The 11802-nt window shown below is 39.4% G+C and overlaps 2 protein-coding genes across 2 annotated transcripts; one reads left to right on the forward strand and one right to left on the reverse strand.

Moving 5' to 3' along the window:
* Positions 1-1626, reverse strand: LOC102214905 (lysophosphatidic acid receptor 6). Its single transcript, XM_005740940.1, has 2 exons — positions 1544-1626; positions 1-1077 (listed from the first exon to the last, which is right to left on the reverse strand). Exon 2 carries the CDS (start codon positions 997-999, stop codon positions 31-33), a length of 969 nt encoding a protein of 322 aa, XP_005740997.1. The 5' UTR covers positions 1000-1077; positions 1544-1626; the 3' UTR covers positions 1-30.
* A 2309-nt stretch (positions 1627-3935) lies between these two features.
* LOC102215182 (PHD and RING finger domain-containing protein 1-like) lies at positions 3936-11250 on the forward strand. The gene is made up of 7 exons (XM_005740941.1): positions 3936-4464; positions 4913-4996; positions 5072-5205; positions 5333-5424; positions 6772-6971; positions 10177-10267; positions 10360-11250. The coding sequence occupies exons 1-7, from the start codon at positions 4297-4299 to the stop codon at positions 10401-10403; spliced, it is 813 nt and encodes a 270-aa protein (XP_005740998.1). The 5' UTR covers positions 3936-4296; the 3' UTR covers positions 10404-11250.
* The last annotated feature ends 552 nt before the right edge of the window (positions 11251-11802 follow it).

Consider the following 11802-nt stretch of genomic DNA (forward strand, 5'->3'; position numbering starts at 1 on the left):
TTTACAGTAAGTGTGTTGTTGCCCCCGTCCTCAGTTCACTGCGATGGTATAAACCCCCCTCCTCCGGCTCACCGCTCCCCACAGCCATGTCATCTTTAATCGCTCCCAGTGGCAGTGGCTGGTGGTGACATAGTAGAGCACAGGGTCAAGACATGTGTTGAGGGTGATGAGCGCCATGGTGATCCGCCGGGCGTTGTAGATGGCTCTGCCAAAGGAGCAGTTTTGGATCATCTCCCAGCGGTAAAGGAGGTGCAGCAAGTACACAATGTGGTTAGGCAGGAAGCAGAGCAGCATGATAACTAGGATGGTGTAGATGACCCTCACAGCTTTTTGGGCTGTTCTAGTTCGGATCAGGGAAATGCGCCTCACGGCCAGCGGGTAACACACTAGGATGATTATGGTGGGCACCAAGGAGCCAAAGACGAGGCCCAGTATGCTGTATGGCCCCAGACGAGTGTCCCATTCTATCTTGGCGAAATTTTCAAAACAACTGAGGTTTTGAGAATTGTCTGAGTTGGTTTTCAAAGGCCCCATGAGTATGAAGACCAGGATGGCCACTCCGACAGAGCACCAGAGCACCACGCTCGCAATCAGAGCGCACCAGGGGCTCCGCATCCTCAGGTAATTGTGCGGGTGCACCGTGGCCATATAGCGGTCCACGCAGATACATGTCATGAAGCAGATACTCATGTAAATGTTGGCGTAGTAGAGAGTCCCTGTGAGGCGGCAGGTGAAGTCCCCGAACTGCCAGTTGTTCCTGTTTATGTGGTAGTGGATCCGAAAGGGAAGAACGCAAAGGATGATGATGTCCGCCACCGCCAGGTTGCTGATGTAGATACTGAAGGCCGTGCGGTGAGTGATCTTAAAGGTGAAGACGAAAAGGGCTGCCAGGTTACCCGGCAAACCCACAAGCAAGGCGAGGATGTAGACGGCCGGGAATAGATGATACTCGTACTCTTGCGTTTGGATGTTGCAGTCATCGTTTGTCACATTCATCATGGCAGGTTGGTATTTTTCTTGGTCATATCAAAAGAAGCGTAGGATGGTTCTCAAAAATGAAGCATCACAGTTTGTCTCCTGCAACACAAACACACACACATTTCCATTCAGAGTTTTTCCACTTTCAGTTCCACACAACAGCAAACACAAGCTGATCAGAAACATTTAAAGTAGATTCTGCTTTTAACACGTTGTTGTTGCTCCAGAAAATGCTTTCATCTGGTTTATTAAAACAAAGAGTAATTTAGGATTTTATACTTAACTTATTCAAGAAATTAACAAAAGTGAAGCATAACAAGGCAGAAAGTCACCGTCCACAAATTAAACCAATAAAGTAAATCATCTTCAATAATAAACGATGACAAAGTGTTCTTAGATGTTTAATAATTTTTACTTTTCTGCTGTAAAGTTTAAGAGAACAGAGATTTTTTTTACAATCTCGGCAGGTTTTGTGAAACATTTTCTAAAGTCTTTTTTTGATAGATAAATTACTAAAATTATGTATATGTGTGGAATATTATCATTAATATATAAAGTTGCTCACCAAGTCGTTTATGGACTCCGTTTGATATCCACATGCAGAAAATGCAGACCAAAAACGCGATGAAACCTCCTGTTTGTGCTGCTTCTCTCTGACTACAGAGGGTATGTAACATGCTGGTTTTTGCTCAGACAGTGTAGTTTCCTGTTTCAAAGAGACAGGCACAGGAAACCAAAGCATGACGGTCTACAGTGTACTTTTATCACCCACCCTCGTCAGTGTAAATGTATACAGCTTAACAGCTTGTGGTTATTTTTGATTGTATTTTTAATGTGTTAGCTTAGTACTGCATGTGTAAAACAAGCAGAACATTTTCGCGTCAGTCCAAAAGCATCATTTACATACTATAAAAATATACAAAGTGTTGCAGTGAATGGAAATTTGCTGTTCAGTCTTCCCCCACAATTTGACAACATTTCCATCAGGCTGGATGGAGTTTTTACATTCTTTGAGAGTTGCCATATTGGTGTTGTGGTTTTTCTTTTAATATTGCAAAACACACAAACATCTTTCACTTTCTCTCATATTGTACCTGAAGGCTTGCCATGCAGATAAAAATATAAAATCAGAGTGTGGTGTTAAACCTGTTTTTTTGTGTTTTTTTTTTTTAAATTTTACTTATTTGTACAACCTTTGGAATGGACGTTTCTGACAAATCAAATCATTCTACACACATCCATTCTAGCCTGTGTAGTAGTTTCAGTGTTAAATAGGTGAAACTGACTAAATGAAACTGCATCATTATACACCCAGTGACTCATGATGGTAAAGGAAAACGTGATTTAAATCATTCTTGCAAACTGTAAACTGAAAGCTCTCATTAACAAGGTTTGAGTAATCTGCAGTGTGCCCTGTAGTGGTAAGAATGACATCTTTGCATCTTTATGTTGCAAGTTTATCTTGTTTTTCATTTCAGATGATTGCAGACTGTCTGTATCACAACAGGGTGCAAAAAGTGATAGAGCCTGTTGTTTTGGTTTTTTTTTAAGGAAGTGAATATATGGTATAAGTGCTGCTATTTGTATCATCTCTTTGTGTGAAGCACACATTTTTGTCTGCAGTCACCATAAGTGGGTGAAATATTAAAAACTAACTGTTCACACACTCCAGGGATCCAGCTTTACCCATTACTGGATAATTATATAGTACTTTTGTACTCTAATTGAGAACCCAGTTTTATGCCTAAGCTAATTTTCCAACATTCTGATACCCTCAGTCACACAAATGTATCGGGGGCAACTTGAGGTTCATAATCTTGCCCACTGATACATACTGCAGACTATAATTAGGAAAAATTCAGACTGAATTCAGATGAAAACCCTAGAAGTTAGTCACAAAATGAAAGCTAGTCAGAAGGTGAAATGACCCAAAGCTCCTCGTCACTGAGTAGGCATGAACAGACACAAACACACAGCCAACGCACTGTAAAGCAAAAGCTCTCCTTTCCATGACCTTAAGGACTCATAGCCCAATGACTGATTTGAGTCAGTTGTCAAAACACAGTAAAGAGAGTGCAAGGTAGTCCCATGTTTCTGTCTTGAATAATAATGACTTCCAAAATACAGTTTTATTTTTCTGTCAGTTTAAAACATTGGGAGATGTATCAGAGGCAACTCAGGGTTCAGTATCTTGCCCACTGATGCATACTGCAGACCTCTTTGACTAATGTAGATGGTACTATTCATCATCTCTCCCCTCCATAACTCTGATCTGGTTCAGATCACCATCCCATCTCGGTGTCTCAGATCTTCTTCTTCTCTTTCTCTATCTGTCCCCTCTCCCCGTCTTGCCCGTCTTGCCACCATGGGGAGCAGGGCCTTCAGCTGCTCTGCTCCTTGACTCTGGAATTCCCTACCTCCTGATTTAAGAAATATTACTTCCTTCTCTCTCCTTAAGTCCAGACTCAAAACTCACTTGTTCAAAATAGCTTATCCCACATAACCTCCCCACTCTGCTATTTTAAATTTGTTTTATGTCTTATGCTTTTATGATTGTGTAAACTGCTTGTTTTTATGTTGCTTTTATTATTCTGCTGTGTACAGTGTCCTTGAGTGTTCTGAAAAGCACTTTCGAATAAAATGTATTATTATTATTATTATTTTTTATTATTTTTTATTATTATTTTATTATTATCATTATTATTATTATTACTCTTATAGGCGGGATTGAGAATGCTGTATGTTTCTGCAGGGTCAGCTGAATCAGTAGGGATTCAGAATATAACACAATATTTTCTCCTAATGTTTCAAACTTCAGAGGGGCAATCACTGATCATTCCGGTTTTTCCAATTACTATTTTTTTATTTTGTAAAAGTTGGTTTCTAAGATAACCATCTCTTTACTACAGGAAGTGAAAGAGACCAAGCGCGATTAACCGCTCTTATTCTGAAAGAAAAGGACCGGATGTTTTCACGGGTAGCGGGGAACATGAAAATAGTTCAGTAGTAAAGAAGCTACAGATTTAATTTTACGGGCTAAATATAATTGATATCCTGTCACACAAGTTAAGTAAAGAACGAATCACTTAATAATGAGGCTACACATATTTTGATATATGTTTATATTAACGCGGCAGCAGGAAATGATAGTAGCGGCTAATGCTAGCTGACCTGTTGTTGTGGTCGATCAGTGACTCTTTGTAAGAAACCACTGAAATGGAGTTTGGTTATAACTGTTCCGTTTTAACGGTGTGTAAGCAGTAAGGTATTGCGGACATCAGTCATATTGATAGTAAAGGTTTCAACTGATACAAACAGATGGATAGATCCCCTGTGTTGAATACAGCTGGTGCAGAAAGCGAAGATTTGATGTGTGATTCAGTGAAATGCTACATTTGCCTGAATCCCTTTGAGAAGCAGACTGTGGGCTCTCTGGAGAACTGCCAGCACGTCTTTTGCCTTGAATGTATTCTCCAGTGGTCCCAGGTAAACTCTCCTCACCTTTCACAGATACTTTAAAGTCGTAAATGTTGTTTAACATTCTTTAAGAGCCATACCAGCTCATTTGATGGAAAATAGGGAATTTCGCTTGGGTAAAAGGGTGCATGTACGGCATAAAAACAATATAAACAAAAAGGCTTCTTCTGACACAGACTGAACATAATGTTAATGCGGTTAATCATTTTAACAGTTTAAAGGTGAGAATTTTAGATTTAATTTAATTTTTTTATTGATAAAATAATTTTTTGCAAATTGTTGTAAATTAAGTTCTATGCTGTTGGCCAAATATAAGTAATGTAATGTGTTGAGAATTGTGTTTTTTCCACTGTTTTCACTTTTTCCAAAGTGATAGTGAGTAGTTACAAACATATGTGAATGAAATTTTAAGACACTGCTGTGTTCACAGATTTCTTTTCTTTCTATTGATTTTCAGACAGCTAACACTTGCCCAGTGGATCGCATCAGTTTTACCTTAATCTACCAGAGACAGAGCCCTGGAGACGACGTTCAAAAAAAGGTTTGATGGAGGTGGCATATGGAAATCCAGCATTATATATGTGAACAGTGGGCTGAGGTATTTGTGCTTCCCCAGATCAAAGTGAGCGTACGAAAAAATGAAGATGGTGGTGATGAAGAGGAGGGGAGCAGTGCTGCGGTTATCTGTGAGGAATGTGGTCGTGGAGACCGGAGGCACCGGCTTCTGGTGTGCATACTCTGTGATTCAGGGTATGATTTCACATGTTTTGATTTGTCGTGATTCCACCCTGTGATGCTTTTTGAATAGCGCCACTCATGTTTTGCATGTGTCCCAGCTGGTGCTCATATGTACAGAACTACATTTTTTTCTTTCCAGTTATCATATGCACTGCTTGAGACCAACTTTAAACACGAGACCTGAAGGTGACTGGGTTTGTCCCGAGTGTGCAGTGACTCCTCATGTTACAGGTAAAAGTGTGTAGTTAAAGGTTCACGGCTAGAATAATGAACCATTAAAAATGTTATGTTCCTTATATGCACTTACATGACATTTTACTAAGTTTAAACCAATAACTAGGCCTGTGCGATGTGATGAAATATATCGACTAACAATATTAAAACACTTATCTTTTCACTCTGTCGTTTATTTTGTGCTCAAAATAAAACTCAAATGTCAGAGCAGGCTTTTCTTTTCCCAGCGGCACGCCATTTAATAAAGACTCAGGAAGATAACGAGATAGCGGCCATTACAACATATATTTATAAATGTATGTGTTGCGTTCCCCTAAAAAGGTCCAGGGGATGAAGGAGAGAGGCAGAATGGTTAAATTAAAGAGGTTTTTTAATGCTTCTATTAATAACTGAATTAAAAGAGATGGTCAAGCTGCTATCACCATTTAAAGAAACAAACCAAAACTCAGGTGTTGGTCAGTAAACTGAAAAGTAAGTAAAAAAGGATTAGTCACCAAACACGCACAGCTCACTAGCTGCAACCCAACATGGGTTTCTGACACTAGAGCTCACCTTTCTCTGGCTTTAAGTACTTCTAATTGCTGATGGGAGTCAGCTGTACAAAAAAAGTGGCACCTGAGGCAGGAGAGATGGCGGGACACACCCACACAAGGGCAATCTCTGTTGGAGGCCCTGCTAGGGCCATAAAAATATGGTTTTGTGCATTGGTCATGTCGCACAGCCCTATCAATAGCAAACAAAATCAGCAACAGAAGAGAAGAGCAGCAAAGGTCAGTGTCAGTAATAAGAAATGTTAGTTTTTCCTCTCAAGAGGGCAAAAATGTACATCAGTACATTATGTTTATGATCCTGTTAATATCAATAGCTGTCAGTTTGAAATCAGATCTGGACCGGTATCTCAGAAAGGCCACTCTCAGGAAGCACCAGTCACCAGGAGAAAATTACCCAGCTTGCTTGTTGCTGGAGGTTTAAGCTGTTGATAAGTGAAATTAATCCCAAAAATGTATACGGTGCTGCACCAAAAACCCCTTGCAATTGCTTTGGCCATTAGCAGATTGCATACACACAACTGAACTGTGGCTAAACGATGTATCATTCCTGCCAAAAAAACAGCGACCAGTCATACACAGAAACAGCAGGTAAGACACCTGTTGTAAGTACAATGTAAAGCACCAAAAACTCAGGCATTATCACATGGGTGTACTTACTGTATTTAAGTATAAATAAAGTATATAAATACTTTATTTATATACCACTTTTCTTAAGAAAGTTAAAGTGTTTCAGCGTTCAGTGTTTCCTTTTTTTTTAAAGCACATTTATTTCTGTGAACTTGTTGCTGTACAGAAAGCTCCCTGACAGAGGAGGAGATCAGTGATGGAGAACTTACAGATCTCCTGGCTGAAGTGGAAGAAATTCCCTCTACCAGCAGTCGTCTTCGGCCCTCCTCTACAAATCGGCCCAGCAGCTCCACCGAACGGCGACGCAGCACAAGAATCCAGAACAGAGGCGACAGCAGGCCAAGCTATGGACCACAAACCTCCTGGGTGGGTTCAGTATTACGCAGACTGCTTCTATTCAAAGAACTGTTGTTGTTATTGATGAATTGGGAAAAACACAATTTTTCTTTGAGGTCAAACGTTTCTCACAATTTTTCATTTTTTGCTGCAGCACTCTCTTTGCAGCCAGTTTTACCCAGCAACCTCCAGCAACCATTCACCAGCTAATCAGGGAATGCATATTTTCCCTGGCAACAGGAGAAACCAGTTGCCAAGGGTCACCAACTGGTTCCTAGACCTGTGTGATTGAGGCTTAATGCAAATTACAAGCTAAATTGTAAATATCGTGTATTGCAAAGATAAGAATCCTTTTTCTAAAAAAGTAAAGACATAGGCATCTTTTAAAGTGAGCTGAATATATTTCGTTTCCATTGTCCACTATAGTTTGGCTTCCAGCACAAAGGAAGCACATTTTCTGTCACTATTACAGTGAAGAGAACGACATTCATCCTATAAACACTGAGGAAAAGATTCAGATAATTGAAGTCTTCATTAGGACTTAAGCTGTTGTCTCACAAACAGTTCATCACAATTATTTAATAACAGTGCACTTTAAATAAGGACTTCATATCTGAAGCATGTGACCCTTAAAACAGGATGTACTGATGCACACAAATCTAGCACCTAGACCCTGTTTAATGTGATGTTTTAGGTTTTCTTTGTGTGTTTGCGGACGGTTTATTGTAAAGTTGAAGGACTCCAAAATAAAAGTAAGAGCAAAGGACACTTACTTAACTTAAGTTACCAGGTGTTAGACACTCAGGAAGAGAAGACCTCGATCGTGGTTTCTCTGATGTTAACAATCGTGCAGTGCATACTTGTTACTGTATGAGCAGCGCAGCGGTGTTTAACCACACTTTCTACTCTGCTCACTGTTTTTTTTTCCTGAAGATATGCCACTAATGTTGGTGCATGAAGATGTTTCCACCTGTCAAGCATCTGCACACACGTCTATAGTAGGCCTGTTGGTGAAGAACAGGGCAGCTGCTGCTGGTCCTATCTAAACAAAAAAAAAAGTTTAGAGTAAGAAACTGTCATTCTTTTCCTTATTTTGTTCCTTTAAAAAAAAAATTTTAATATAGATATTGTTGGAATACTGGATACTCATTTACAATAGTATGTACGAATATGCCTTATATCCCAAAAGTTCAAGCTTCAGAGTCCTGCAAATTGCTTTTTCTGCAATGCAAAAAAACCAAAAAACAAAAACAAATTAAGAAACAGAACAACAGGTCGTCATTTGAAGCACAAGTCAATGCAAGATTATGCATTGTAAAAGGAGAAGGGGGAAAACTTCTGCATATTTAAATGGAAAAATGTGCTTTTGTGGAGATGTATAGAATATGTTAACTGTTTCAGGGTATGGAGATGCAGATTCAGAATTTGTACTGACAATTTGCTTTGAAAAAACAAAACGAAATTACTTTGGCAGCCCCTGACTTGCAAAAGAAAATAAAAAAATGTGCAAGAGTCCTGTAAGGCACAGTTTAGCAGTGCAGTTCACAACTGTACGTGCAGTTTAATGTTTTCCTTTGTTTTTGCTTGCTGCCAGCTTAGAGTAGAAAGGCGCTGTATAAGCCATTTACCATTTACGTCTTTCTCACATCATTGTTTCACAGTTTGCAGTGTAGTTGTTCAGTGATGTGATGCTATGGTACAGTTTCCTTGTAGGTTTAGTAGACCCAGAAGTATATACATCAGCGAATATCTGTGTGATGAATTGCAACTCTTTTGGGCTGAAGCCTTGAACCTTTTTATAGAAATAATCACAAATTTGCACGTATCTATAAAAGTCCTGCTTGCCTTACCCTCTGACTGGAAACCTTTGATCACATCCTCCCATGCACCTGCTGATGTTCTTGCTGCCCTCCTTGGTAATTCCCAGCCTCATGTTATATGCTACAGTACTTCTAAATACTGCCAATTAATTTTATTGCTGATGCACTTACTTAGTTTTAGAAAAACTGAGACCTGGTATTGGTGTAGGATTTATTCTCTGCAATATCAACAAGCAAAAAGTAATATAAAAAACCAAGAAAAAAGTAGATGTAGTCATTGCAGCGACATAATTCAGTATGAATTCAACAAATAAAGGCTGAAAACAGGATTCCAGCTATCAGACATGGAGGACAAGCTCATTGTCGTCGTCTGTGGGCAGGCTGAGGACTATGATCCAACTTTGAATGGGCTTAGAGGAGAGTAAATATGTCAGCTATCGGGTGCACTTTTCCTCCTCTCACTAACTTTTGCGTGACACTATTTGTGGGTTTTCCCAAAAGTAACTAGTAAGTAGGTTCCCCAAGTCAAGCTAGTTAAGTCAGCTGAACCCCAGAAGCTCTGGCTTCAGGCTGCTCTACATGTTCTGAAAAAGCCCCTGTCACCCTGCTGTCAAAACCTTCTGTTGACAGCCAATCACAAGAAATCTGGCTTAAAGAGAGGTTGGCCTTAAAGGGGGAGGAGCTGAAACCGCTTTTTTAGACAAAGAATGAACTGAAGCTCAGGACATCATAAATAAGTTTGTGCACTGTGATCCTTGAACTCAAGTAGAGGAAAAACACGTGGAGCTGAAATTGAGCTTAAATGTTTCCATATCTTTTTTGTCACATATCTTAAAACCATAAAACAAACTGAAAACAATACAAAATACCAAAGATTATTCTGCTTGGGTAACTCGATCGCCCCCGGCAGCGAGTCCACGATTCGACTCCCAGCTGGCCTGACTGTTTACTGCGTGGGATTGCCTCCATTTTTTCTCTACATTTTTATTTTGTCTCTTCTTCTCAGTTGCGCCGCTTTGGCATCTTCACAGCAGATCATCTGCATGTCTGCTGTCACTACATCCATGAAGCTTCTTCGTGATCTCCCCCTTCTTCTCTTTCCTGGCTGCTCTATAGTCAACATCCTTTGTCCAGTATATCCACTATCCCTCTTTTGCACATTTTCATATGCAAAAATAAAAATAAAATATTAAAAAGAATTAATGTGCTATAAAACATTTCATGGTGCATGACTTCAATTAAGACATTGTTTTAAACAGTCATGCATCAGAGAGGAGGATGTCAGACTGTGCTGTTTTTTTCAAAGATGGATTTGGCAAAAAAAAATGCATTCATGTAATTATAAGTTGCCACATCATAAATTAATCTTCCCATGAAGCTGTTCTTGAACTCTGTAAATGTTTCTTATTTTTCAGCATGTACCAAAATATCTGCTGAGGGCATCAAAGCCTCCAGTCCCAACTGATAAAGCTCATAATCAGAGTGAAAGCAGCCATACTTCAGTCAGTAAGTAAACAACTGTCAGTGCTGTGGTGCTGAGATGCGAAGACTCACATTTTCACATTTGCTTGTATAACGCGTGTGAATGTATGTTTCAGAGATAAAGAGAAGAAAGACGGGGAGGAGGAAACGTGCAGCCTAAACTCTGCATTGCTGACAAGTGAAAGAAGAAAAGTCGCTCCGTCTCACCTGATCAGAATCAGCTTTTAGTACAGTAATGAGGTCGTGTAAAATTCATACTATGAATACTGTATTTGTGACCCCTCGTAATTTTCAAAGTACAGGAAATAACCACATGAATGCTTCAAGACCATATCCGCTTTATACCCTCTCTAAGTGTCACAATCTAATGTTCAAATCTGTATAATTTATCTACGACAAACTCTGAGTAGCTGGATCATGGGATATGTCATAGTTTAAATAGCAAAACTGCACCAATCTATGATCTAGAGCAGGGGTGGGCAATTCATTTCCCCAAATTGCTACGTAGAAAACTCGGATTTTTGTGGAGGGTTGGACCAATAAGCTGAAATCAATTCTGCTCAATATTAATTTAATCTTTTTATAAACTGCTACAAGTAAAGAGTAGATGTTACAGTTAGGTCCTAATTGTGCTCCCTTGAAGAAATGAATTGATACCTCACATGTGAAGAAACAAAAACAAGCACTAGAATCCTGTTTGAAGCTATTATCTTCTTCAGTCATGGTTTACCACAAATGCAGCTTAACGCTGTGAAATGAAGAAAGAGCCTCAGTCGTAACATTACATCGATCAGACAGCTTCAGGTCCTGAAGACGTTTCTCAAAATCTAGAAGAGTCTGGATCCAGAGTGTGGATATCGCCATTAAAGACCCAGGTGCTACAAGTGACCACAAGGTGGCAGCATTGTATTTGCTGAGCTACAGTTCAAGCGCAAGAGGCTACAGTTTTGGTACAGCCCAGGCGGTTCAACTTTCAGGGAAGCTGTTTTCTATACAGTTTTTTAAAACCACCAAACTTTCAATAAATGTTTTTCATTATCTGTTGTTTTTTGGTTTTGTTTTTCAACATTATTGAAAACGTATTTTTCCATTTGGAAATTTACCAAATCTCCAAAAAGTTGATTCTGTTCATCTGGACGTCGCGTTTTGTGGGAGAAACGTTTCGTCACTCAACCAAGTGACTTCTTCAGTCTCAGCTGACTGCAGATTTCCCCAATCTTATAAACAGTACATTTGCATAATGACTGAAACCAGCCCACTGAAGGAGCAATGGGCTGGGAGATCAGTTCCTTAATCTTAATTATGCAAATTCTCACTGGTTATAAGATTTGGCGAAACCTGCAGTCAGCTGAGACTGAAGAAGTCACTTGGATGAGTGACGAAACGTTTCTCCCACAAAACGCTACGTCCAGATGAACAGAATCAACTTTTTGGAGATTTACTTTCCTGGATGATTGAGAATGCATCAAGACGATACAATTACCAAATATAACATTGAGCAATGACAAAAATCTAACTCTCTGTTGGAGAAATATTATGTTAATGTTTTTTAGATTGTT

This window comes from Pundamilia nyererei, unplaced genomic scaffold, assembly GCF_000239375.1.
Source record: "Pundamilia nyererei isolate P.nyererei 1_Seehausen unplaced genomic scaffold, PunNye1.0 scaffold00106, whole genome shotgun sequence".
Taxonomy (NCBI): Eukaryota; Metazoa; Chordata; class Actinopteri; order Cichliformes; family Cichlidae; genus Pundamilia; species Pundamilia nyererei.

Bases quoted from the DNA above. Each gene is read 5' to 3' on its own strand.
- LOC102215182 (XM_005740941.1), top strand. From the start codon at position 4,297: ATGGATAGATCCCCTGTGTTGAATACAGCTGGTGCAGAAAGCGAAGAT. The intron at 5,425-6,771 runs GTAAAAGTGTGT...GTTGCTGTACAG, and splicing joins AGTGACTCCTCATGTTACAG to AAAGCTCCCTGACAGAGGAG. The intron at 10,268-10,359 runs GTAAGTAAACAA...TGTATGTTTCAG, and splicing joins AAGCAGCCATACTTCAGTCA to AGATAAAGAGAAGAAAGACG.
- LOC102214905 (XM_005740940.1), bottom strand. From the start codon at position 999: ATGATGAATGTGACAAACGATGACTGCAACATCCAAACGCAAGAGTAC.